Source organism: Anabas testudineus, chromosome 1 (assembly GCF_900324465.2).
Source record: "Anabas testudineus chromosome 1, fAnaTes1.2, whole genome shotgun sequence".
Lineage (NCBI taxonomy): Eukaryota > Metazoa > Chordata > Actinopteri > Anabantiformes > Anabantidae > Anabas > Anabas testudineus.
Genome location: NC_046610.1, coordinates 20219241 through 20241970, shown reverse-complemented (window position 1 = coordinate 20241970; position 22730 = coordinate 20219241). Strand labels below are relative to the sequence as shown.

The 22730-nt window shown below is 40.7% G+C and overlaps 4 protein-coding genes across 5 annotated transcripts; 2 read left to right on the top strand and 2 right to left on the bottom strand.

Moving 5' to 3' along the window:
* Positions 1–365: 365 nt before the first annotated feature.
* ogal (O-GlcNAcase like) lies at positions 366–6662 on the top strand. The gene is made up of 17 exons (XM_026359995.1): positions 366–693; positions 848–899; positions 1828–1925; positions 2374–2504; positions 2760–2931; positions 3075–3173; positions 3268–3407; positions 3492–3636; positions 3946–4044; positions 4136–4380; positions 4453–4627; positions 4790–4875; positions 4983–5075; positions 5163–5251; positions 5339–5459; positions 5559–5676; positions 6247–6662. Exons 1-17 carry the CDS (start codon positions 621–623, stop codon positions 6381–6383), a joined length of 2073 nt encoding a protein of 690 aa, XP_026215780.1. The 5' UTR covers positions 366–620; the 3' UTR covers positions 6384–6662.
* A 10-nt stretch (positions 6663–6672) lies between these two features.
* cant1b (calcium activated nucleotidase 1b) lies at positions 6673–12923 on the bottom strand. The gene is made up of 5 exons (XM_026359996.1): positions 12834–12923; positions 8756–9329; positions 8539–8679; positions 8193–8396; positions 6673–7854 (listed from the first exon to the last, which is right to left on the bottom strand). The coding sequence occupies exons 2-5, from the start codon at positions 9291–9293 to the stop codon at positions 7484–7486; spliced, it is 1254 nt and encodes a 417-aa protein (XP_026215781.1). The 5' UTR covers positions 9294–9329; positions 12834–12923; the 3' UTR covers positions 6673–7483.
* A 1271-nt stretch (positions 12924–14194) lies between these two features.
* afmid (arylformamidase) lies at positions 14195–18258 on the bottom strand. 2 transcript variants are annotated; one of them, XM_026358872.1, is made up of 11 exons: positions 18096–18258; positions 17637–17727; positions 17174–17278; positions 17025–17073; positions 16848–16933; positions 16687–16759; positions 16462–16559; positions 15964–16042; positions 15371–15506; positions 15106–15210; positions 14195–15018 (listed from the first exon to the last, which is right to left on the bottom strand). In XM_026358872.1, exons 1-11 carry the CDS (start codon positions 18120–18122, stop codon positions 14989–14991), a joined length of 879 nt encoding a protein of 292 aa, XP_026214657.1. In that variant the 5' UTR covers positions 18123–18258; the 3' UTR covers positions 14195–14988. The 2 variants fall into 2 exon arrangements, with proteins under 2 accessions (XP_026214657.1, XP_026214658.1); XM_026358873.1 differs by having other exon boundaries at positions 17637–17879; positions 18096–18256.
* Positions 18259–19472: 1214 nt separating this feature from the next.
* tk1 (thymidine kinase 1, soluble) lies at positions 19473–22598 on the top strand. Its single transcript, XM_026358896.1, has 7 exons — positions 19473–19647; positions 19848–19879; positions 20331–20444; positions 20989–21082; positions 21274–21363; positions 21646–21765; positions 21960–22598. The coding sequence occupies exons 1-7, from the start codon at positions 19582–19584 to the stop codon at positions 22137–22139; spliced, it is 696 nt and encodes a 231-aa protein (XP_026214681.1). The 5' UTR covers positions 19473–19581; the 3' UTR covers positions 22140–22598.
* The last annotated feature ends 132 nt before the right edge of the window (positions 22599–22730 follow it).

Below are 22730 nucleotides of genomic sequence, written 5' to 3'. Positions count from 1 at the left end.
CATTTCTATATAACTAAAATTGCATATTAATATGAAAATGTAGTTGCACAATTGATTCAATTGATCTATTTCCAGGGACATTCTCTGTATCTTTGCCTTGGGAGCCACTATATCATATAACTGTCAATTTATTTATTCCAACAAATAAAGGCTAAGCATGTCAAATGCTTAGCCTTGAATACAGGCTTTGATGTAAATGTTTCAGAGTCGCTGTGCAGAATGACATTAGAAGGTGTTTGCACATGTGTCTGCTGGAGCAGGACGCGCTCAGCTCTGTTCCTGTTCCCGTGTGTTGTGTTTGCAGACTCAAAATGGGACACTGTCTCTTTAAGACGTCCACCCGGTAGTCAGTCGTCAGAGGCGTCCAATCAGCGAGGCTCAGATCTGGATCCGAGGTGAACCCCAGTCCTCACACAGCATGTCCTGCTGGTCTTATCACAACATTTACAACTTCAGACTTTAGATCATGTCAGCATGTTGTTGAGCAACGCTCAGGCGTGAGAGGACGGTGCAGTAAAATGAAAAGCTGCTTCATAAAGTCTGAGGACTGTCAGTAGAGCTGAGTCAGACCATCAGGATCCAGACAGAGAGGACAGATCGTCCCTGCGAACTAGTTCACCATGTCGAAGCCGGGCAGTGCCAAGAGACAACCCCAGACCGGGACCAGGCGGTTCATTAGCGGAGTGGTGGAAGGTGAGCAGACCGGGACCGGGGGTCATGGTTGGACCGAAAGCCACCGTCCCCGTGGCGGGGTGCTGCTGCTGGATCAAAACATGCACTTGATCAGATCAGGTCACTCTTATGTTCATCACCTCTGATATTATTTGGTTTTACTTGCTTGATGCAGGTTTTTATGGGAGACCGTGGACAATGGAGCAGAGGACAGAGCTATTTCAAAGGTACGGTTTGTGGACTCCTACAGTAATATGCTCAAGAGACATTTAACAGCCTAGTATGGCATTGTGTATCTTAATGGGTGTGACTCGCTGTTGATTTGGTTCCAGGTAAAATAAAGAGGCTTAACAATGAGTTAAGTTTTATTTGTGTAGCAGAAAACATACTCAAGGCAAACCTTACAAAATATAGAAAAGCCCAAAACCCCATTTGAGCAGCACTAGGAAACAGTGGAGAGGAAAACTCCCTTTAGAGGAAGAGACCTCCAGCAGAACCAGGCTCAGGGTGGGCGGCCATCTGCCTGAACCGGTTGTGGTGAGTGGAAAGAGGAGAGAGAAAAGAGCAGCAGGCAACAAAAAACAAGAAGCAAAAACACTGGGCAGGTCAGTAGGACCAGTAACTGGACTCTAGAAATAAACAGCTCAGAGGGAGAGGATACCTGCAAAAGGGGAACAGAGAGGAGGAAGCATCCTATTCTGGATTTTACAGGGAGACAATGGAGAGAAGCTAACGTAGGAGAAATATGATCTCTCTTGCAAATTCCAGTCAGAACTCTGGCTGCAGCATTTTGGATTAACTGGAGGCTTTTTAAGGAGTTACTGGGACATCCTATTAATAATGAATTACAATAGTCCAGTCTGGAAGTAACAAATGCATGGACTAGTTTTTCAGCATCACTTTGAGACATTATGCTCAATTATGCAATATTCATCAGGTGGAAAAAGACAGTTCAAGAGATTTCTTTTATGTAGGAAGTGAAGGAGATATCTCGTTCTCGCAGTATTAGTTGAGTGTTAGTCATTTATCAACATTACTTTATTAGTTATATTAATTGTTACCTGATGTCTCCTGATTTTAGATTTTTCATGATTAATTTTCTTTTCACTTTAAAAACAAGGGTGAAATTGTTTATTTCTGCTGTTGGGTTCTCAGGGAACAGACGTGGGGTTTGAACACATATCTGTACGCCCCCAAAGATGACTACAAACACAGGATGTACTGGAGAGACCTGTACTCTGCTCAGGAGGCCGGTACGTTTCACGCATACACAAATCCACCTGTCTCCATACAGCCGCACAGTGTTTCTGGCTGGGATCCACTCTTAACCAAATAAGCACGCACAGCTCCGGCTTCAGGCTATCTTGGAGTAAACACATTAGACCAAGACACGGACACAGTGTTGACTTTATCTCCCTAGAGACGATGTTTAATTGCTGAGTTTGTTGCATGTCTCTGTTGGTTGCTTGGATTTTATCAGTAATGTTGCAGGCTGGCAGGCAGTGGGGATGATCTCAAGTGAACTATCTTGTCTTGGACGACTCAAAGTGCCTGTTCTGACAGCCACTATCAGTGGACTTTGAACAGCTGGTTTTAATTTCCTGTAGTGGTTGTGTTCATCCGTCTAAAAATGTGCATCTTTTCTGCCTACGCATCAGACATAATAGTTAATTTTCTGATCTCCTTCTTCTCTTTTCCCAGAACAACTCATTGTCCTGATATCAGCAGCTAAACGGCACAACGTCGAGTTCATCTACGCCATCTCTCCCGGCCTGGACATTACGTTTTCCAACCCCAAAGAGGTCGCTGCCCTGAAGAGGAAACTGGATCAGGTAGGACTTTGTATGAAGGGTGGAGCAGAAGAGATAATTTAATCTTAGCTATATTTAGCTTTACAGCTCTCTGAGGGTTAAAGCTGAGCACCACACTACTTTATGTGAAACATGCAGCTGGAGTGAAGCTGTGTATCTGACTTTGTTGCATACCATACGAGTATTTCCCTTTTCCTACACTTTTAAGTTAAACTTGATGAACCAAAAAGCAGCTAGTCATTTTCACAGCCAGACTGTCCCCATTATCTTGTTCAGGTGAAGGAGTTTGGCTGCAGGTCCTTCTCTTTACTGTTTGATGACATCGAGACTGAGATGTGTCCAGCTGATAAGCAGACCTTCAGCTCCTTCGCCCACGCTCAGGTGGCCATCACTAACGAGGTGTACCAGCACCTGGGAGAACCTGAGACCTTTCTCTTCTGTCCTACAGGTACGACGATGTGGCTGCATGAAACTGATGCTGAGGACAAACACGAACAAACGGGATTTACAGTTTGTTTAGACACAGAGAGTTTAAAGCATGATTTGTCACTGTTTTCCATCATTCACCGATGCTCTGTTCTGTATCTCCAGATTACTGTGCTGCATTCTGCACTCCCAGCGTGCCCCAGTCGTCTTACCTGCACACTGTGGGAGAGAAGCTGCTGCCTGGCATCGACATACTATGGACGGGTGAGGTTACACCAAACCAGAGCTTCAACCCGTTTCCATGATCATTACCTATCTATTACTTTCAAATATATTTATTTATTTTGCTTTCCTTTAGGTCCAAAGGTGGTATCTCACAAAATCTCCGTTGAGTCCATAGAAGAAGTGTCCTCTGTCCTGAAGAGGGCGCCAGTCATTTGGGACAATATCCATGCAAATGACTACGACCCCCAAAGACTTTTCCTTGGACCCTATAAGGTACATTTTTAGATGTCTGTATCTGCTCCAGTCTGGTTCTGGGTTCTGTATTCAGAAAGAATCAACATTGTCTTGGTTAATTAGGATCGTCCCTCTGAGCTGATTCCCAAACTGAGAGGAGTGCTAACAAATCCCAACTGTGAGTTTTACCCAAACTTTGTGGCCATCCACACTTTGGCTACATGGTGCAAGGCTACTGCTGATGCAGGACCGAGGGATGTGGAAATGGGTGAGTGTCAACTTTTCCTTTACATGTGCAGAGACAGGGTTTGACACGCTAATGGCCTAGATGTTTTCCGAAACAGGCAAATACAGCAGAAGAACAAAAGTAAGCACATATAAGTTTCTAGTCACAACAACGAATTTGTTTTATATTACTAATGTGAACAGAGAACAGCGGCTGATCTTTAGAAAGCAGTTTGCTCAGTTGCTAACTGCAGTATCACAGTTTCCCAAAATCTGCTCTTTAATCTTGTATTTGCTGCACAACATGAGCTCACTGTCTCTGTTCTGATCCGTCTCGGACCTCCGTCACCAGGCGATGAGGAGGAGGACCCCTGCTACAGTCCCCAGAAAGCCCTGACCCTGGCTCTTACTGACTGGCTGCAGGAGTTTCTGAGCACAGATCAACCTGGAGGTAAACTTGAAGTAACCAGTTCAATGATATCGAAGGGCAGCAATGGTAAGTTCATGTGTCAGCGCTCTCTTCGTCCCTTGTCATCCTCCAGGTCGTCTCAAGAAAGAGGCGTCAGATGAAGAACCCATGCAGACAGACATGGGGGAGAGCTCTTATGTTCCAGGGCCTGATGAGAATCCTCTGTACACAGCTGAACCTCTGACCCTGGATGACCTGAAGCTGCTGTCAGACCTCTTCTACCTGCCATACGAACACGGGCCCACAGCCAGGACCATGCTGCGGGAGCTGGACTGGCTCAAGAACCACAGTCAGGCTGCCACCTCAGAGACAGACAAGGTAATGCCGTGCTCGTCTAGTTTTTTAAATGCGGATAACTTTGCTGCATGTGATCCTCATTCACGCTTCCAGTCTGCAGAGTGGTGTTCCAGAGCACAGCGGTTCGATGACATGTGCGATGCAGTGGTGCAGATGTTCAATCGTCTGTCAAATGCTCCGAACCGCAGAATTCTGTACGACCTCTACAACTACATCTGCGACATTAAGAGTGGGGTCGGTCTGGCTCGAGCATATGTGAAAACACTTGGTGAGATTTTAACCCTTGGGAGTGAGAAACCAATCACACTGGCTCCACTAAATGTCTTGATGCAGTCAGCCTGATGAGATGTGAATACACTTAAGTACACATAAGTATTAACCCCCTAAAGTTACACTTAATAGCTTTTAACAAGATTTTTGCTTTCCATAGGAGGACAAGGTCAACCCGCCGCTCAGCTAATGAACGATGATCCTGAACCTTGGGGCTTCAGAGGAGGCCTCTCTGGAGAGTTTCAGGTACTGGAGCACTCTCTAAAGAAAGTGACATGTTTGAATTGAATTTTTAATCAGTGAATTATTGAATTTCTACATGAATATAAAATACTTAACATTTGAACTAACAGAGAATGCTGCCTGGCCATGGAAACAGGGACCTGTTCAAACATCCTCCCATGACCACAGTATACTGCATACGGCCATATTGCCCAGAGGACAAGGTAACCCAGGCAAATCCACCAACTGTTTGTGATGTGTTCTGTTAAATATTCAGCAATGATGTTACACTGTGTTGTTATCTGTCCTAGGTGGAGGTACAGAGGGTTTTCACTGAGATGCAGAGAACAGGAGAAGGCAGAGCCCCCCGCACGGCACAGCCTCCTCTTATCTGTGATAGGTAAAATGTTATGTTCTAGTTACTCTATCCTGAGTATTTTTGCTTTCATACCAGTTTCACCTTACCTTCACATCTGCCCCTTTGAAGCCTGTCAGCAGGGGACATTTCTCCTTCCCCTCAGTGTGCTCTTGTCATGGAAGATGACGCCGGGATTTGTGGGTACGCTCTGGCGCTCACTGACGCCACACCGGCAGCTGCCAAGACTCAGGTGATCAAGAAGCAAGATCTGATTGTTTTTCAGAATAAAAGGGGAAGATAAAATGTTATCATCATAATTACTCCACTGTGTTTTGCTTCCTACCTGTAGAGGCTTATAAGCGAGGAATTCCCCTCTCTGGTCACAAGTCAAGTGCTGCCCCGGGTCACTGATCCTTCTCCAGCCAAGCGGATGATTGGTTGGCTGTTGTCCTCCATCAAGAGCAGTGGTAGGCTGATGCTTTGCATGCTGTCTTTAATTTCCTCTTAAATGTCAAACTCAGGTTTAACAGGTTGCATATTTTCCACAAGGAGAGCTGTTCAGTCAGTTATATACATGCTAGTCCAGTCCAATAGAAAGAAGTGTCAGTGTACCTGAAAATGTCCAGGTGTTGGTGTTGATCAATGCAAACAAAGTTACAACTGTTGCATTTAAATACTGCTGTGTTTTTATAATAAAATTCTAACTGTATTCCACATCCAAGGCATCATACAACATATGGTACAGTAATAGAGCAGAGTGACCTGTGTACTCTTTACAGGATACATCAAACATGCTTCAGTTTACAAAGTGAACTATCCGAGTTTTCAGGTTAAAGTACATCTGCAGGACTAAACATTATGCAGTAGTGTTTTTTCCTGACCTGGACGTAATGTAAAGTAACGTAAAGGGTGAAATTAGGTGATTTTGGGTGCTTTGCATCAGTGACTGCACGATTTTTCCTTCTAGCCCTTAAGACTGGAGCAGTGTGTTGCACAGTGTGCAAGATTAAAAGATTAAACCTTTGCCTCCTATCCAGGTTCCAGAGGAGTGTTCTGTGAGTTGAGGCAGGGCGATCGGAGGATGCTCGACTTTTACTCTAAACTAGGCTCCTTCAAAACCATACAAGTGTCAGGTCTACCTCAGGACATTGTCGCCATGGGAAGAACCTTGTGAACAACCTTGTGAACAAGAGCTTTCAAAGGATTTTCCTCAGGTTCAAAGTGTTTGTGAATAATCAGTAACTTTGCAGCATGTTAAATGTGTGATTCAGCTTATCTGTCTGCTTTTTGTTCACAATCTGCCAGTGTCTTCCAACATAATTGTGGAAATGTTTGACATTCCTGTAACAAACTACTGGTTACTATCGATTTTGTAGACATGAAAATTGTAAAATGTATAATGGATGTTTTTGTTAAATTTGTTTTAACCCAGCACAATAAAAACTTGACAAGACATTTAAAGAGGAGGCATTTTAATTATTTAGTTTGATAGGATACAAAAGGACTATAATGTATTAAACTATTGAACAGCTGGTGTTTCACTTTCACTTGAGAAAGTAGTTATAGAGGCAACATCTGAACTAGACCTGCCTATATTTACAGAGCAGACAATTACTTTGCATATGACCATGACTGCACTCGTTACATTGATATAAATGTAATAAAGTAAACAAACATCAGGTAAAATAAAACTTAAGAAAATTTCAAGTAGTTTAAAGACATTCATTCATCATTTAGGTTTATGCTGTATCACCTTGTTCCCCCGAGTGTCTGACCAGCAGAGTTTGGCTGCAGGAGTCCCACATGAATCTGGTGTTTGACAGGCTGAGCGATACTTAAAAAAAAATTAAATAAATAAAAATATTTTACCCACACTGCTATGACGTATCAGTAGCGTCCAACCAGAATAAAACAGATGTGTAACTCAAAGCAGAGACACCGTTTTACTGCCGGTATAAATTAGTTACGACATTGAAACACAAAAATATATCTGGTATGTTTAGCCATTCACAGGCTGCTGTGACCAGTTGCACATGACAATTGAATCCGTCTAAGGTTGATAACAATTGTCCTCACCCGATATTAAAATTATTATTATATATTAGAAATATATATTATTAGAATTAGGACATTTACTGTATAATTTTGGTCATATGGTATTATTGCACAATGCAATAGAGACAACAGAACAACAGTGTTGCTCGTCTCATAATCCTCTTGACCATGGAGGACTGCTTCAGATTTTGTCTTAAGAAATGTGTGCACTTTCATTTTTTAAATAAACTCCAGCCCTTCATACTTCACATCCCCAATCTTTGTCTCAGGCATCAGCACCTGACCGTCAAGTGTAAATGCAATGATGTAGGTGGCGACCTTGCCTGCATCCTCTTCTGACTTCAGGGCCAGAATGACCTGATCATCTGTGTCTGGAACAAATTTAAATGAGGAGAAGCCGTGTGTGGGGTTGAGCGGACCCACTTGACGCACTGTTGTGTAGCTAAAGTCTGCGGGGCAGGACAGGAGCAGGTTGGTGCCACGTCGCTCGTCAGCTGTCTCTTCGTAATGCTCATGACTTGCACGGCGAGGCAGGAAGAACCAGTGCTGCAGACGCTCGCTCCAAGCTGCTGATTCATGGATAAGGTAGCCTGTAGATCAATGAGAGTTAAAGGAATAGAGTTTATAAATGTTAGGGTGTAATTTCCACTTTTTAAAAATGAAATTTCTTCCTGTATTATTGTTGTCTGACTGCCCAGATAACAGAAACTCTGACAGACGTTTCTGGCTTTGTTGCCAAGGTACACACACAGACGTAAAGCAATAAATCAGTGCCCTTTATGAAATAAGATGGAATTACAACATGATCCACTGAAACCATATATCATTTTAAATAATAGTAACTCTTCACCTATTTCTGGCTTTAAAATACATATATACAATACATATACATATACATGTCCATAGAAGAAATACAGTTTTTCAGCACCTGGTGGTTGGATCCCTGCTGCTGTCCGCAGGGCATTGTAGTATGGCACCCAGTTCTCATGCTCCACATCACCATGGTAGCCAACAACTTTCACCCACTCTGGGTTGTTGTTGACGACTTCTCCAGAGGTTGTGGTCCACTCCTTCCCCAGGCCGCCAACATACAGGTGCTCATCCTTCACAGCCAGCCACTCCGCCTTGAACCCTGCACATAAGAGCAAAAGGCTGACCCTGAAGAAGGTGCTCCCAAAGTTTGAAGCAATTCACAGCCATAAACCTAGTTTTAGACTTGCTCAGGAGAACCTAGAATACATGTACTCTATTTAAGAGGTCCAGTGGAGACTGACCTTTGGAAACTGAGCCGTCACCATCAGGTAATATAACCCAGGGCACAGCCTGGTCGCCCTCGATCCTGTACACCACACCTGTACGGTCGTCGACGCTGTACAAGTGACCATTGAATACCACCAACTCTGACAGCTCCATACCTGCAGCAAAACGCAGGTCATCACACACTCAGCTAATCCATGTATAGATTCAAAACATTGAATAAAATTACTCTACCTCGTCCCTTTTCAGCCAGATGACTCTCCAGAGTTACTGTGTCAGGATCCCACTTCACCTCCAGTCTGTCAGCACTGTCTGAAACAGTCAGATAGCCTCTCTTCATGTAGCTGAACCACGTTTGTTCTTTAGAGCTGCGTGACGCTGTGTCCAGGTCTGCAATCACACCTATACGGTAGCGAATGCCATTCTTTGTCTTCTCTGGTGGACTCAGCGGGTATGTGTCATTGTAAGGCTTTTCTCTTTTCAGGCGGCGAGCGATGCTTGGTGCAGTTTGTCTGTTACTGTCCCTGATAATGTCAACCTCACCTTCACTGTGCATTTGCAAATTATGACCCCTGTTGCGATAGTAACCTCCGGTAGGAGGGTCTCTGTCCCCTGCTGTCCGGTGTAAATATAACATGAGCACTAAAGCCAGCAGGGTCGCTACTGTGATCGCTCGCCATTTTGGGTGAAAGCGTGAGTCTGAGCTGGCAGCTTGTGTCATGGATGCAAAGGCCATGGGGAGGCCTCGGGTGGCAACAGCAAACGAGGTCATGAAAGTGTCTTCTTCATCCTCACTGTCAGATGTAAACTGCAACGACAAATTGACAGAGTGCAACTGTTAAACTGCAAGAATAGAAAAAGACTAAATATATTTACATTTATTCAACAGTTTTAATGAGTGTGGCTTCCAGAAGACCTTAAAATAGCAGCATACATGATTACTGAAGCTTTTAAAATGCTGTCAAAATGTAAAATTATTTGTAACAACTTTAAATTGTCAAACATTGTATAGTTATAATAAAAAACACTCAAAACAATAGCTACAGAGGATAAAAGAATGAAAAAGGGGGGTGGGGGGGGTGGGGGACAACACTGGGGCATGTGGAAGAATAGGCTCTTGTTCGTATTGTTCTTTATTCAAAACAGAGTTTGATTGTGTTGTATAAGCAGAACCTCTAATATGCATACCGAGTAGGCAGCTGGCACGTCCCACTTCCCCAGGACAAAAAGTCCGTAATTAACCTCGCTCTTTTCTGATGTTTATGTCAAATTATTTTGTCTTTTGAAGAATCAAAAATAACTATAAACAGAAACGACATGTCAATACTGCACTGCAGGAAATTCAAGTTTTCACTTGAATAGAGGGACTCGCAATTTCTGGCCAGATCAAGCCTGAAATAAAGAGCACTTTCAGTAACAAAAAACATCTTTATTTTATAGGAAATTAGTTGTGTCACACAGAAAATACAAGGTTTTAAGTCACTGTCTACTACCCATACTGTTCATGTGACGAGATGTGTTAGGATCTGGGTTATTAATCATCTCTGTGTCCCGTGGGAAACCCTGTGGCCTCTCTACATTTAGTAAAATTAGCAGACACTGGGTAGTGAAATATGCTCAGTCATCAACTTAAAAACACAATTGTTTTCTCTGTGTCTTCTTATTTGGAAATAATGTTCCCAAGGAAAAATGTCCTCTATTTCCATAATACTCATGTGTGATTGTATCAATGACAATGCCTGCTGTAGACTCCCGTTAGTAGTAGACTCTGTTTGCAATGTGAATAATGTACTGAAGAATTCATATAAAGCTAAAAAAAGGACCCAGGTCCAAATCTAAAACTGTGTATATATATAATATGCAGAAATGTTCTCCTCTTTATACGTTTTAAATGTGCTGTTCTGTGTATTTTGGGTTTTAAAGGGCCACCATGACATGTCAGCAGACATCATACCTGCTGAAATATGAGATGTGTTCTTGGTTGAGAAAACAATTGTGGCAAGGTGACACCCCCCTTCCGTTGTCAAGGGTGACCAACAGGTAAATACAGAAAATACATTTCAGCTGTGGCATAGGTTGAGCTCCTTCAGACCGCTTCTACAGAGTCACATGCGGTGACCTCCTGGTAAAATAACTGTTTAATAGCAAAATTTCAAAATAAAGTAACATCATAAGCCAAAATTCTGCATTACTTTGGATTACTAATCTTTTTCTTGCAGGCGTACAGTAGTACTACAGTGTCCCTGCTTCATAGTGGACAAGAAGTTGTGTAACACAGGTCCTGTGGGTGAAACCTGTGAGTTGAAATAATGTCATTCTGATAGTCAGCACTTATGTAAATTAAATTGCGGTTGCTATTGGTATTGTGTATATGTCTGATCCATCCTTTGTTGCTCTTCCTGAGGTCTTTCATTTTTTCTTCTGTTGGATTTTTAATTATCTGATTCGAAGGTTTAAGGACAGATGATTTTGTATGAATGTAGAGCCACTGGAGGCAAATTTGTGATTTTTTGATAATGAGAAAAAAAAAAAAAACAAAAAGAAAAAAACTTGATTCGATTGGCCTACATGCATTATTTTTTTCATGCAGTTTAAAAAGCAATTTCCTGAAACCATTTGCCCAGAAATAACATACAACCGCTTGAGATTGACATGTATGATTATAAAACAATATTACATGACACTGAAATGATAATAAATGCAGCTTCAAACTGAATCAAATCCTGAGCAGTTGATTGCCACTGTAAATTACACATAAATGATAGAACTACAGCTTAAATTACTACACAGATAAATCATCAGCTTTTGGAAACCACAACAACATGAACAAACAGTTTGGGAAAGAACAAACAGCAGCCAAAAGCAATACTCCACTTAGGACTTTGTGGAGCATGTTATAAAAGCATAGATGTGAACACCTAAGAGTTAGTATTAAGTTTGCCAGAAGACAGTATTTGGTAGTACTTAAGTAGAACAAAATGTTGCATCACCTGCATCTGGTAACAATTAGTTGACCCCTGTGTCTTTTCAGCATCTCTCTTAAAAACCCTTGAACAACATGCTCACATGCACACATACACGATAAAGTGTCTATGAAGCATTTAATTTTGCATCCCTGCTTTGTCCGTTCCCTGAACACACTCTGATGTACATGCTGTTCTTTTTTGCACACATCGCATGAGAAACCTTTTGTGTCTTCTGTCCCACATGAATAACTGATGTCTATCTCACCACGTCTCCACCTTTCCCCCCTTTCTCAAGTTTCTTCTTACTGAGCCAGGAATGAAAGACAGGTTTCAAATTAAATAAAAAGGTACAATCAGGAGGAACACGTTGGACATGAAATTTAAAAATTAGTTGGATTAAGCCCCGGCCAGAACACTGAAGTTTAATGTTTCACTAGATGGTTTAAAGACATTTGTGTCTGTGTCTGCAGTCTGTTTCCTGTGCTCTGGCAACAGTCCTCATAGTATGTGCAGCTGTGTGACATCCACTGTTTTCATATTAACCCTTAAATCAATGTCAATCAACAGAAAGTTATTTAATTACAAAAAGAAATCCAATTTGTTTTGTTTATCCACCAAAACTACTAAAAAGTAAACTTTCATGCTGCATTTGTTCACTTGGCATCAGTTTGTTATTCACCTCATGCAGCCTATGTGTGATGTGTGAACTGTACCTAATGTATCTAACGGTGAGTGTGAACCTCAGTCACTAGGATAAAACACTGAAGTTCATAACAAACTTCAACAAGTTTTCCCATCAACAGATCCTGAACCTGACAGCAAAAGAAGATGTAAGAGACGCAGACAAATAGTTAACTTCTAGCAGACAGTCAAGTCCCTCGGGACTGATCATTTTAACGAACAACTTCCTGGACTAAGTTCAACTTGTTGTAGTGTCTGTCCTCATCAGTGTCCGACAGCAGAAAGTCTTTTCTCGGAGCAGCTCAGACAACAGTCCCTGTGTGTCCAGACAGCCACGAAGACAGAGCAAACCACCCGGCAGCACTTCAACCCCGGCTTTAACGAACATGATGTTACACCCGACAACCGTGAACCATTTCATCACACTAAAGGTCTTAATGTGGACTTACAAGTGAACAAGACCATTGTCCGTTTAACATTTGCTTATAGGCTACAAGAAATAAAAACACCGGTTAGCCATGCTGCTAGCTAACGTCACCTTAGCAACGCTAGCTTGGTAGCATGAAGCTCTGTGACACTTAGCATAAACATGAGGTCTAATGTTTAGACTGAGTGAAGCGTCGATCAGGTCTTTATACCGTGACTTTCTCTGAGTTCGGGCTTACCTGGACCTCCTCTCCGCTCGGCTGACCATCTCTGATGGGCTGTGTAACACCAGTCTCCGTTAGTTAGCAGCGTCTCCACCGCTGCTCCTCCTTCAGGGACCGACTGACGTCACGTTAGAGTCCAGCTCCCCGAAGTGTCGAAAGCTTTCAGGCCACTTCTGACGAGAAGTTACAGCAGTGGCAACATCGAAAAAAGTCCCTAAGAAACACTTATACTGAGTAGGGAACCTGCATTAATGATTAATGCTCTTTGTGGCTCCAGTCCTGTGTTTGATTTGTAGGGTTACAAGTAGACAGACACAACATTACTATAATAAAAAGATCTCCTCTCAGTCTCAGTCAGGACAAACGTGGCAGAAGTACTCAAGTACTGCAGTAAAAGTACCACATCTGATCCTCAGAACTACACATACTTACACAGCAGTGCTATAAAAAAGGGGTTTAAACATAAGGCTACTGCAGAAATCTAAACCTTTATTCATGTACATGATTCAACATGTGAACTACTATAAAAACCTTACTGCTCATTTAATTTGAAAAAGATAAATTAATTTCTTCTATTCAAAGATTTACCCATTAGCAGCAGTAAAAAAGGAAATGCTCTGAGTTACATGAATATGGGAAATATTTAGTGTTACTCATTAATCTGTAAACTGCAAAGAATTTTTAGAGGTGAAAATGGCAAATATAAAAAAGAAAACTAGTAATTAGAACTAGAAACTAGTAACTAATAGTAATTAGTAACTAGTAATTGTCAGGTAAATGTAGTGGGGGTGAAAACTGCAATGCTTACTTTGAGTTATAATGGAGTAAAAGTACTTTAAAATCAAGTACAGTTTTGATGTGTTTGTAGTCTTCTGAAGTACTTCTGAAACATCTTTTGTTTGTAAGTGCCTTTAGCTACCAGTCACTGCATGCTGAGTGACAATACATTTTAATCTCAGTCATACTACTTAAATGGTAGAAGGAATTATTGGAAGAAACCCTGACTTTTCATTGGGGAAATTGACCTAAAAGGGATAAAAAGAAGCCCAAATGATCACCAACCAAAACAATCTTTACTGCTTCAAGTGAAAGAAGTACTCCAACCGAGGGTAACTGCTTAATCTAGCTACACTGTTCAATGACCCATGTTTTCTTTGCAAGGCTGTTTGTGCCATTTCAATTTATATGACTTGATTTGAAAAGCTGCACATGAGCCCAGTATGAACAAAAAGAGTGATGCCAAGGTAAGAGAAATGTTGCGTCTTACCTGGGAGCAATATAATATTCCACTAGCTGCTATATACAGTAGATAGGACAATCAAATTACATTATATCTCATTTACAAACACACACCCACATACTTGTTAATACTGCCATTCTGAAATATAAATATTTATTGTGATGATTGCCTTTATATTTTACAGTAAACTCTAGTGTAAACAATAACGTAAAAACGATAGCAGTAACAATGTAGCCACTTTAGTCATTAAAAATATGTCTATTTTAATATCTATACATAGCATATTTATATATCTATCTCTGTATTCTGGATCAAATAAAAAGTGTTAATCATGTTTCAATTATTTTTACCAATTTACCAAGAGTGGACTATGCATTAAAATCCCCCATGTGAAGTAACAATATTATGGAAGTTACAATATAAAGCTACGTAAACTTCTGTCAGTATTTTTGACACAACCTACTATTATTGTCTGTGGACATAAAGTTGTGATACAAAAAAGAAAACAAAACAGTACTTTCTGACAATTGTGCATTGTGATTGTTAAATATTCTGTTGACAAATGAATATGAGCAGGTTTAACACTTGTATAATCGTCAGCCTCGAAGTGGCTCAGTTTTAGGCACGCAACATTTTCAGTAAATGTTAATGTAGTTAAAACACAAGAGGCTTTTTTAGGATATTTCGTGACAACAGTAACTACAGTCTTGAGTTAATTTTAAAAAAACGAAACAGTAAACTAGACAATTAAAAACAATCAATTACACATTAATGTTGATCAACCAAATTGGACAGAAATTGTACATTTACCTTAGTACAAACCTAAAAGAATGCATCCTGTGTTAGTATCAATTCATGATGACTCTGTTGAGAGGTGAACATTAAAACTATATTCTACTGTATGTTGATATTAGATGACGATCAAACACCTCAGCTCTTTCCCATCATCTTCAAGAGAAGCTATAGAGAAAGAAAGAAATTCAAACAGGCTGTTTGTCAATAATGCATTTTAACGATATCAAATTATTTGAAGTTTGTGCTGAGTACCTTTGTAAGGTGATAATCTCCATCTACCAGCTGCTCAATAATACTGAAGTGGTCTGTGTTTGCAACATCCTCCAAAGTCACATTCAGTCCAGATGTTTCTAAAATCTTAAAAGCCACAAGAAAGAGGTATAGCTAAGGGGTAAGGAACATTACACAATTTACAAACACACACGCACACCCACCCACTCACATTATACATATAAATATATATAAAATGATTATCCACAGTAACAAATGGTGTCCCTGCTGTATCAGCAGCACTGACTTTGTAATATTCTTCTGACTGCTTGCGAAACTCCGGCGAGTCATTCTCAGCGACGGCCACAACAATGCTGCAGTTGGAGGAGGAGAGTTTGAGCTGAGGAACCAGCTTGCTGGGACTGTTTCTAACCGCCACCTCCCTACCAAGAATAGACACCCAAAAGACAGAGGAGTCAGACACTGACTGGCACAACAGACCAGCAGAAGACACACATACAAACGGACATTTACATGTACAGTTCACAATGACGATCACTACTGTTGTGCCCATGATGCTCTCACAGAAACTGGCATTTATAGTCACACATGGGTTACGAATGGGTTACTACAAAAAAAAAAAAAATTTTTAAAAAGGGAACTTCACAACATCATGTTATTGTTATTCTATATTGGTATTTAATGTGCAAAGAACACTAGATAATATAGAAGAGATTAAAATTATTAAGATTTTAGCCATTGTAAAAGGACAGACCACATACAGTAGCTATAGCATTCCTCTGGTGTTACCATTCCCATCTCTCCCAGCTGATTTCTAGTGTTAACAATTTATCTACACGGACATAATGACAATTGCACTAAAGGTTTCCATCTACATACTCTGTCATCTTCAAGGGTTCATTGACATAGGTGGACAGGATGGGCAGGAGGTCATAAATACCACTCACAAGAAAAGCACCTGGAAACAATAGAAAATTACATAAGGGGTCTTCTCTCTCTCTCATATTAACACACGCACGCACACACGCACACACGCACACGCACGCACACGCACACACACACGCGCACACACACACGCGCACACACACACGCGCACACACACACGCGCACACACACACGCGCACACACACACGCACACACACACACACACACACACACGCACACACGCACACACACACACGCACACACACACGCACGCACACACGCACGCACACACGCACACACACACGCACACACACACGCACACACACACGCACACGCACACACAGTACTGTATATTTCATATGTATTGCTATGACACTTCTTCAGTATGTAATTGATTGATCAGTCATCATAATTATCTGCTATATCTATTGCTGACTGACTGACTGACCTCACCTTTGATCTGAGGGGTGATGTTGTACTGTGACCAATCAGTGGAGAGGATCATCGCAGTCAGGTGAGCCCCAGCAGAGTGACCACACAGATACAGAGCACTAAGTGATACATCATAAAGATTTGATAAAACACATAAAGAAACACTGTGGATTAATGACAGAGATGGTGACATTTTAGCTCTTCATAATGAGGGGACAATCATAACAGGCTGATAAGCACTGGTACCTGATATGAGAATACTGCTCAATAACAGACACAACACTCTTGCGTACTTGAGACACCATCAGGTCCATGTTACCTGAAAGGAACATGAAAGATCACAGTAGGGGTGAAACTGACATTGTCTTTCAAAAATAATAGAAACAACTTTCAAATAAAAAGACTACCTTTGGGGGCTATGTCATAGCCGACAGCAACCACCACGACACCTTTTTCAACAAGTGGAACAGCCATAAATCCAGACTCCTCCTTGCTGTGTGAGCACAAAGCATCAGCATTAAAAACATGAACAGGTTTTATGTATATGCTACAATTGAGAGACCTTTGAGAGCATAACACTATACCTGAGAAACTGCCAGTAGCCTCCATGTAGATAAATAACAAGAGGAACATCTGAAAAAGAAAAGAGATGAGACCTTTTTAAGTGTCACAGCTTTAGCCTATTTAAGGTATCAGTGTGGTGTGCCGTAATGGCAGTCACACACATCCATACCCAAAGAGCTGGTGTTGGGTACGTAGACATCTAGTTTCTCTCCATCTCCCTCCCCGTATGGTACATCGAGTAAAGTTTGAGCCAGATCACGGGCTTTCTTCGTACCTGAGGACATTATCACAGACAGTAGGGGATTAGATGATATACATATATTGTATACTGTATGTGATAGGGCTCTGATGTTGTTCTGGAGTTGTTAAAAAAATGACTGATATGTAATTGTATGGCTTTTAAATCATAAACTACACCGAGCAGTGTGGTGTAAACTATCAGCCTCCGTATTATCTGTCAGAATATCTCGTATCTCAACTATCCAACAGGTGCACGACAGGGAAAACAGATTGTGTCGAGGATTTAGGATCTGAAACAGGTGGTCATGAAGCAACCTGTGGCCTGTCTGTCCGCCCCAACCGGCTATCTGTGTATTATTGCAGATAAACATGTAGCTTCAAAACAGACCGACCTTCCTTTAAAGCCGTCACATGGGCCTTGATCACGTCGTCTGCAGACATCCTGTGCGACCACCGGCTGGGTGAGAACTGCCTTTCAAGCTCCTGTCGGATGGAGAGAGACTGCTGAGAACCAGGCGGCCATGAAAGCCGACACACCAACCTCCATGAGCCGGAGAGAAGCACTGTAAACACGGTGAACAGCGCCCTCCCCTGCTGCTGTCAGCCCTCTGCTCTGGTCAGGGCGTTAGTCCAAGCTACGTAAATTGTTGTCAAAGTAGGAATAACTGTGGTTATGCTTATGGTTATTGTAAAACAAAGTGATGTGAAATTAAAAGCGTTACGTTAAGTTGCGTTAGTTAGCACTAGCTAGCAAGGCTACCACAAGCTACAGCTAGGTTAGCGAACGTAGCGTCCGCTACCGCCACTGCTCACAGAAAGTAAAAAGAAATATCACCCGAGTTCAGACTTACTTCTTTTTCCAATTCAGTCCAGTGCATCGTTTTAACCTTTTTAAGTGACTTATTCCAGACAGAAAACCCCAGCACGTACACTGCGGTGGTACAGCAGTGAACTTCAGACTGATGAGTTCACGGCTCAACACAAAGTTCACCTGTTTTTAAACCAGTCTCAGGGTGTGGAGGTTTTCTAGTGTCAGAGTTCAAAAGGCAAATCATTTGTCAACTGGCAATTCAATATGTGATTTTTATCATACAATTTGACAATGCATTTTACAATTGGCCATTCATTGCTAAGAGCGGTAATGTATTTCTCCATTTCTTTAATTAAAACTTGAAATAAAATCTAAATCAATTGCATGGGTCGCCATGGGTTTTTTGGTCTTTTTAATTTAAATGGCAATCCATTTTGCATTCGGCAATTCAATGTGCAATTTTAAAAATGCATTTTGCAGTTGGCAATTTAATGTGCAATTTGAAAATGTAATTCAAAAATGCATTTTTCAATTGGCAATTCAATATAAAGCGTGCCAATTTAATCCTCAGTTTATGTGATTAGATGTTTTAAACAAAGATTATTCAGTAGCATTTCATATTGGGGATATCATAGGATATTAAAGGAATTATTAAACATCTAAGGCAGAAAGGACCTGAAAAATTCACATGAATTGCCATTTGAATTATGACACTGAAAAACTTCCATACAAACATGTGATCATTACAAACAGGTTTCAGTCATACAGTGATTCCAGTGCAGCTACTCTGTGGGAAGTGAAATATAAACTCTAAAACTGTATTTGAGTGATCCCTCACTGCATCAACTGATTTGTGGCTTGTGATATTAGAGTGTGTAACCTAAATTGATGCTTTGAGAGTTTGATAAGGTGCACAGGGAATACTAAAGTCGGTAAAACTTTGAATTCACTGTGTGTTTTTGGTATATCATGGCTTTCTGAGCGGTTTTAAGATTATCACATCTCGACAAGAAAGCTGAACACTGAAGGCCTCTTTTATTTATCATACAGGCACCCTATAGACTAAATCACATTTCTGGCAGAACATAAAAACTTTTAAATACAGAATACAATTTTTAAAATTCAAATTACAGTTTTGCTATTTGGCAGGACTAAAAGTTGTTCAAATGTGCAAAGTTGGTGTTTCGATTGTGATGTTTGGACACCAACAGCTCAGCAACATGCTTTATTTGAGACATATTAAAGTTTGAGCTCTTATTTGTTGTTCTTTTCCCGGATATGCGCGGCCACGACGCTCTGTGCTCTGATTGGTCGGCAGTGATGGCGCCGGAGAGGCTGAAGCTGTTTGGTTGAATTTGTCACGTGACTCTGCGCTCATTGGTTGGTTGGAGGATATAGACCCCGACAGCCTCTGCGCGCCACATTCAACTGTGTCTGCTGCTGCTTGTTAGACTTTAAATTAGTGATACGACTGATTTATTGTTTAATTTTTATAGTTTTTGAAGTGTAGCCTCTTTAAATATAAAATGGACTGTGTGGACTTTCCAAGAATCTTTCCTAACTCACCGAGGAAAGCCCGGGGACAAATACAGGTTTGTATTACACTAACTAATGTTATTCTCCTAATTAGCAAACGCGGTATCTTAACCTAGCTAAGCTGAACTAACTTCAGAGACTCAAGGTTAATATTGTTAGGAGAAGGCTGTATTTGTAAACATTAATGTGTCTTAATGTAAAGTTGATCTTAAGTTATTAGCTTCCTCCGTAACAGCCTCTCTGCTTTCGTTTGCAGGTCATCTTTGGACCGATGTTTTCAGGCAAAAGGTGAGTTTTTCTCTTCACAAACATAAAAGCATATGGTCTGTTTGCAAGTACACTTGTCATTTATATTCAGTTTTGGAATCCATGTTAAGACAACAACGCTGTCACGGAGTCCGCCCAGACTTCAACATCCCGCCAAATTGTATTGTTCACCCACCTCTCATTCATAGACTTTGTTTGACTCTGTTATAAACAAACCATTTGATGCTTTGTATGTTACCACCTGCTATATCAGGTCTACTTCACACTGATTTTGCACAGAATAACAAAACATAAAACATGTTTTATAGCGGTCATCACCACATGCGTAGTCAAGTATCAACAAGTTTCTAATATGGTATTATGAGAAAGGGCGCTGCCATATTCTTCTTCTTCATATTATTTATTATTATTATTATGATGAATGTACAAAATGTACAGTGGGTTTCACTGATGTCTGTCCTTTACTTTGCAGCACTGAACTGATGAGGAGAGTGCGCCGTTTCCAGATAGCCCAGTACCACTGCTTAGTGATTAAATATGCCAAAGACACACGTTATTCTGACAAAGGCATGGCTACACATGACAAGTAAGACCACTGTGTTTCTTTACCTCTGAGTTTCCTACATTGAAATATTTTTGTATGTGTGGTTGTGGAAGTTGTAAAACAAACAGACGTGATCAGCCTTTGTCAGTAAAGTTTGGATTAATGCACAGACATGCATGCTATTTTCCAAACCTAACTGATACAATGCGAGCTGTAACATCATATGGTGGACATACTTTACTACAAAGAGTTGGGGTAAAACATAACAAAATTTAATTTAAGTCTGCCACTTCACAGGTATGGTATGTGTACTAAGCAAATACAGCTATTAACTGCTTGTCTGAAGAGCACATTTGAATTTTAATGAAAAGAAATCAGAATTGCATGAGGTGCTTTAAAAAAATCTTTCACCTGTTTGATTCCTGATACCTGAGCAAAAGCTGACCTCTAGTGGTCACTCCTTTTTAGAGGAGAGTTTTAAAGCAGTTTGTATTTGTATGCTAAAATTTGAACCTATTTTGTGAAAGGCATCAAGCAAGGTAACTGAAAAATATATATTTTATTTTTCTTTATTTTTATCCTTTAGAAACACAATGGCAGCGATACCAGCCAATTGTCTGGTAGATGTGAAGTCTCTGGCCCTGCAAGCCTGTGTCATTGGAATTGATGAAGGACAGTTTGTAAGTGTGTATACTGTATATGTTCCTGCCTTTTTCTAGTTTACACAAGTTACTGTTCATCTTTTTAGAGACTACGGCAGGCTTAACCTCTGGACTTATGTTGAGGTCACTTTTAAGATCCAGACTGATTCAAATCAGGCTGGGATATTTGACATCCTCACTAAATCTGGGCTTCTTTTGTCTGATTTTAGTTTCCAGATGTAGTGGAGTTCTGTGAAGAGATGGCTAATTTGGGGAAGGTAATCATTGTGGCTGCTTTGGATGCAACCTTCCAGAGAAAGGTGATTGTCTGTCTCACACTTTGGCATAATACTGGTGTACACTGACATTTCAGACTGGATAATAGATGCTGCAGGAGCAGATTGATCACATTTAGTACTGACATCTCAACATGTCCAAAACAATGAACATATTTTGAAGGAAGGACTGAACAATCTGCATGAGCAGCACAATAACAGTGTTATATGTTCCCACTATTCCTCACTATAGTGTGTCTTGTTCTGTCCTTGTAATGCAGTTAGACGTTGTTCACCACTTTTCTGCTGTTCTGTGCATTCTTGTAGCCATTTGGAAACATCCTGAACCTCGTCCCTCTTGCGGAGAGTGTAGTGAAGCTCCATGCTGTATGCATGCAGTGTTACAAAGAAGCTGCCTACACCAAGAGGATAGGAGCAGAGAAGGAGGTGAGGAGGCAAAACCTTAGTCTTGAAGACAATATGTTGTCCATAAAGGGAGTCGGAGCACAAAAGTTTGTGGTGGTTATTTTTACTGATATGTGTTGCAGCCAATCTTTTTTTTTTTTTTTTTTTTCCCCACTATGAAGAATATCTCACTCTTTGAACATGTTTATAACTAGTAAACTGTGTTTTTGCTGCAGGTGGAAGTGATCGGTGGAGCTGACAAGTATCAGGCAGTGTGTAGAAAGTGTTATGGAGGTCTGTTGGTCGACAAAGAGAACAATGCTCCCTTTAGAAATGAAACTCCACAACAGGCCCTCGCAGAAAAACTGACAGACTGTGGAGTTCCCAGGAAGCTTTTCTCCTCAATCCACCTCTGAACATAAAATAAGACTTGAAATGGAACTGGAAATGTGCAAAGTAGAAACATTTCCAATGAAATTATGTGTATGTGTAAGAAAAAGAGGGCGAGTTGAAGGGAAAATTGATTTTCTTTTTTATATATATATATATATATATATGAAATATTTAGTTGTACATATTTTTGTTGCCACGTTTGTTTGCATTTCAGTTACCCTGAAGTGTATCTATGATTGAACTGGTTTTAATGAGCTCAGTTGCTTTCCTTTGTATTTGGTGTCAGACTGTGTGTAATTTGTTTCCCCAGTGTTTACTTGATACGTATGAAACAGCACTTAATAGCAACCTTCAAAATAAGGAAGCCAACTAACTGACCGGTATAGGACTGGTAGAGGTTTCACAACACTGGTTGATAACATTTGTTTCTTTTGACATCTTGAACTGTAGCATTATATTATCTAATAAAGTTTTAAATTATTTAATTCTTTTATCATGTGTTGTCATTTATAATTAATTCATATTTTTTTATGTAAGGGCTCACTCATTCCCCCATGTATGTATGGTTATGTAAAAAGTCTAAAACGTAGAATCTCATTTGGCTTATGTGCAGA

Coding starts and splice junctions, on each gene's coding strand:
- tk1 (XM_026358896.1), top strand. CDS start 19,582: ATGGACTGTGTGGACTTTCCAAGAATCTTTCCTAACTCACCGAGGAAA. Junction 19,880..20,330: donor CCGATGTTTTCAGGCAAAAG/GTGAGTTTTTCT, acceptor TTTACTTTGCAG/CACTGAACTGATGAGGAGAG. Junction 20,445..20,988: donor GGCATGGCTACACATGACAA/GTAAGACCACTG, acceptor TTTATCCTTTAG/AAACACAATGGCAGCGATAC.
- afmid (XM_026358872.1), bottom strand. CDS start 18,122: ATGCACTGGACTGAATTGGAAAAAGAA. Junction 17,279..17,636: donor TGTGACGGCTTTAAAGGAAG/GTCGGTCTGTTT, acceptor TAATGTCCTCAG/GTACGAAGAAAGCCCGTGAT. Junction 16,760..16,847: donor CTATGACATAGCCCCCAAAG/GTAGTCTTTTTA, acceptor TGTTCCTTTCAG/GTAACATGGACCTGATGGTG.
- cant1b (XM_026359996.1), bottom strand. CDS start 9,293: ATGACCTCGTTTGCTGTTGCCACCCGAGGCCTCCCCATGGCCTTTGCA. Junction 8,680..8,755: donor TCTGGCTGAAAAGGGACGAG/GTAGAGTAATTT, acceptor GTTTTGCTGCAG/GTATGGAGCTGTCAGAGTTG. Junction 7,855..8,192: donor AGCAGGGATCCAACCACCAG/GTGCTGAAAAAC, acceptor ATTGATCTACAG/GCTACCTTATCCATGAATCA.
- ogal (XM_026359995.1), top strand. CDS start 621: ATGTCGAAGCCGGGCAGTGCCAAGAGACAACCCCAGACCGGGACCAGG. Junction 4,381..4,452: donor CCACCTCAGAGACAGACAAG/GTAATGCCGTGC, acceptor TCACGCTTCCAG/TCTGCAGAGTGGTGTTCCAG. Junction 4,876..4,982: donor GCCTCTCTGGAGAGTTTCAG/GTACTGGAGCAC, acceptor TTGAACTAACAG/AGAATGCTGCCTGGCCATGG.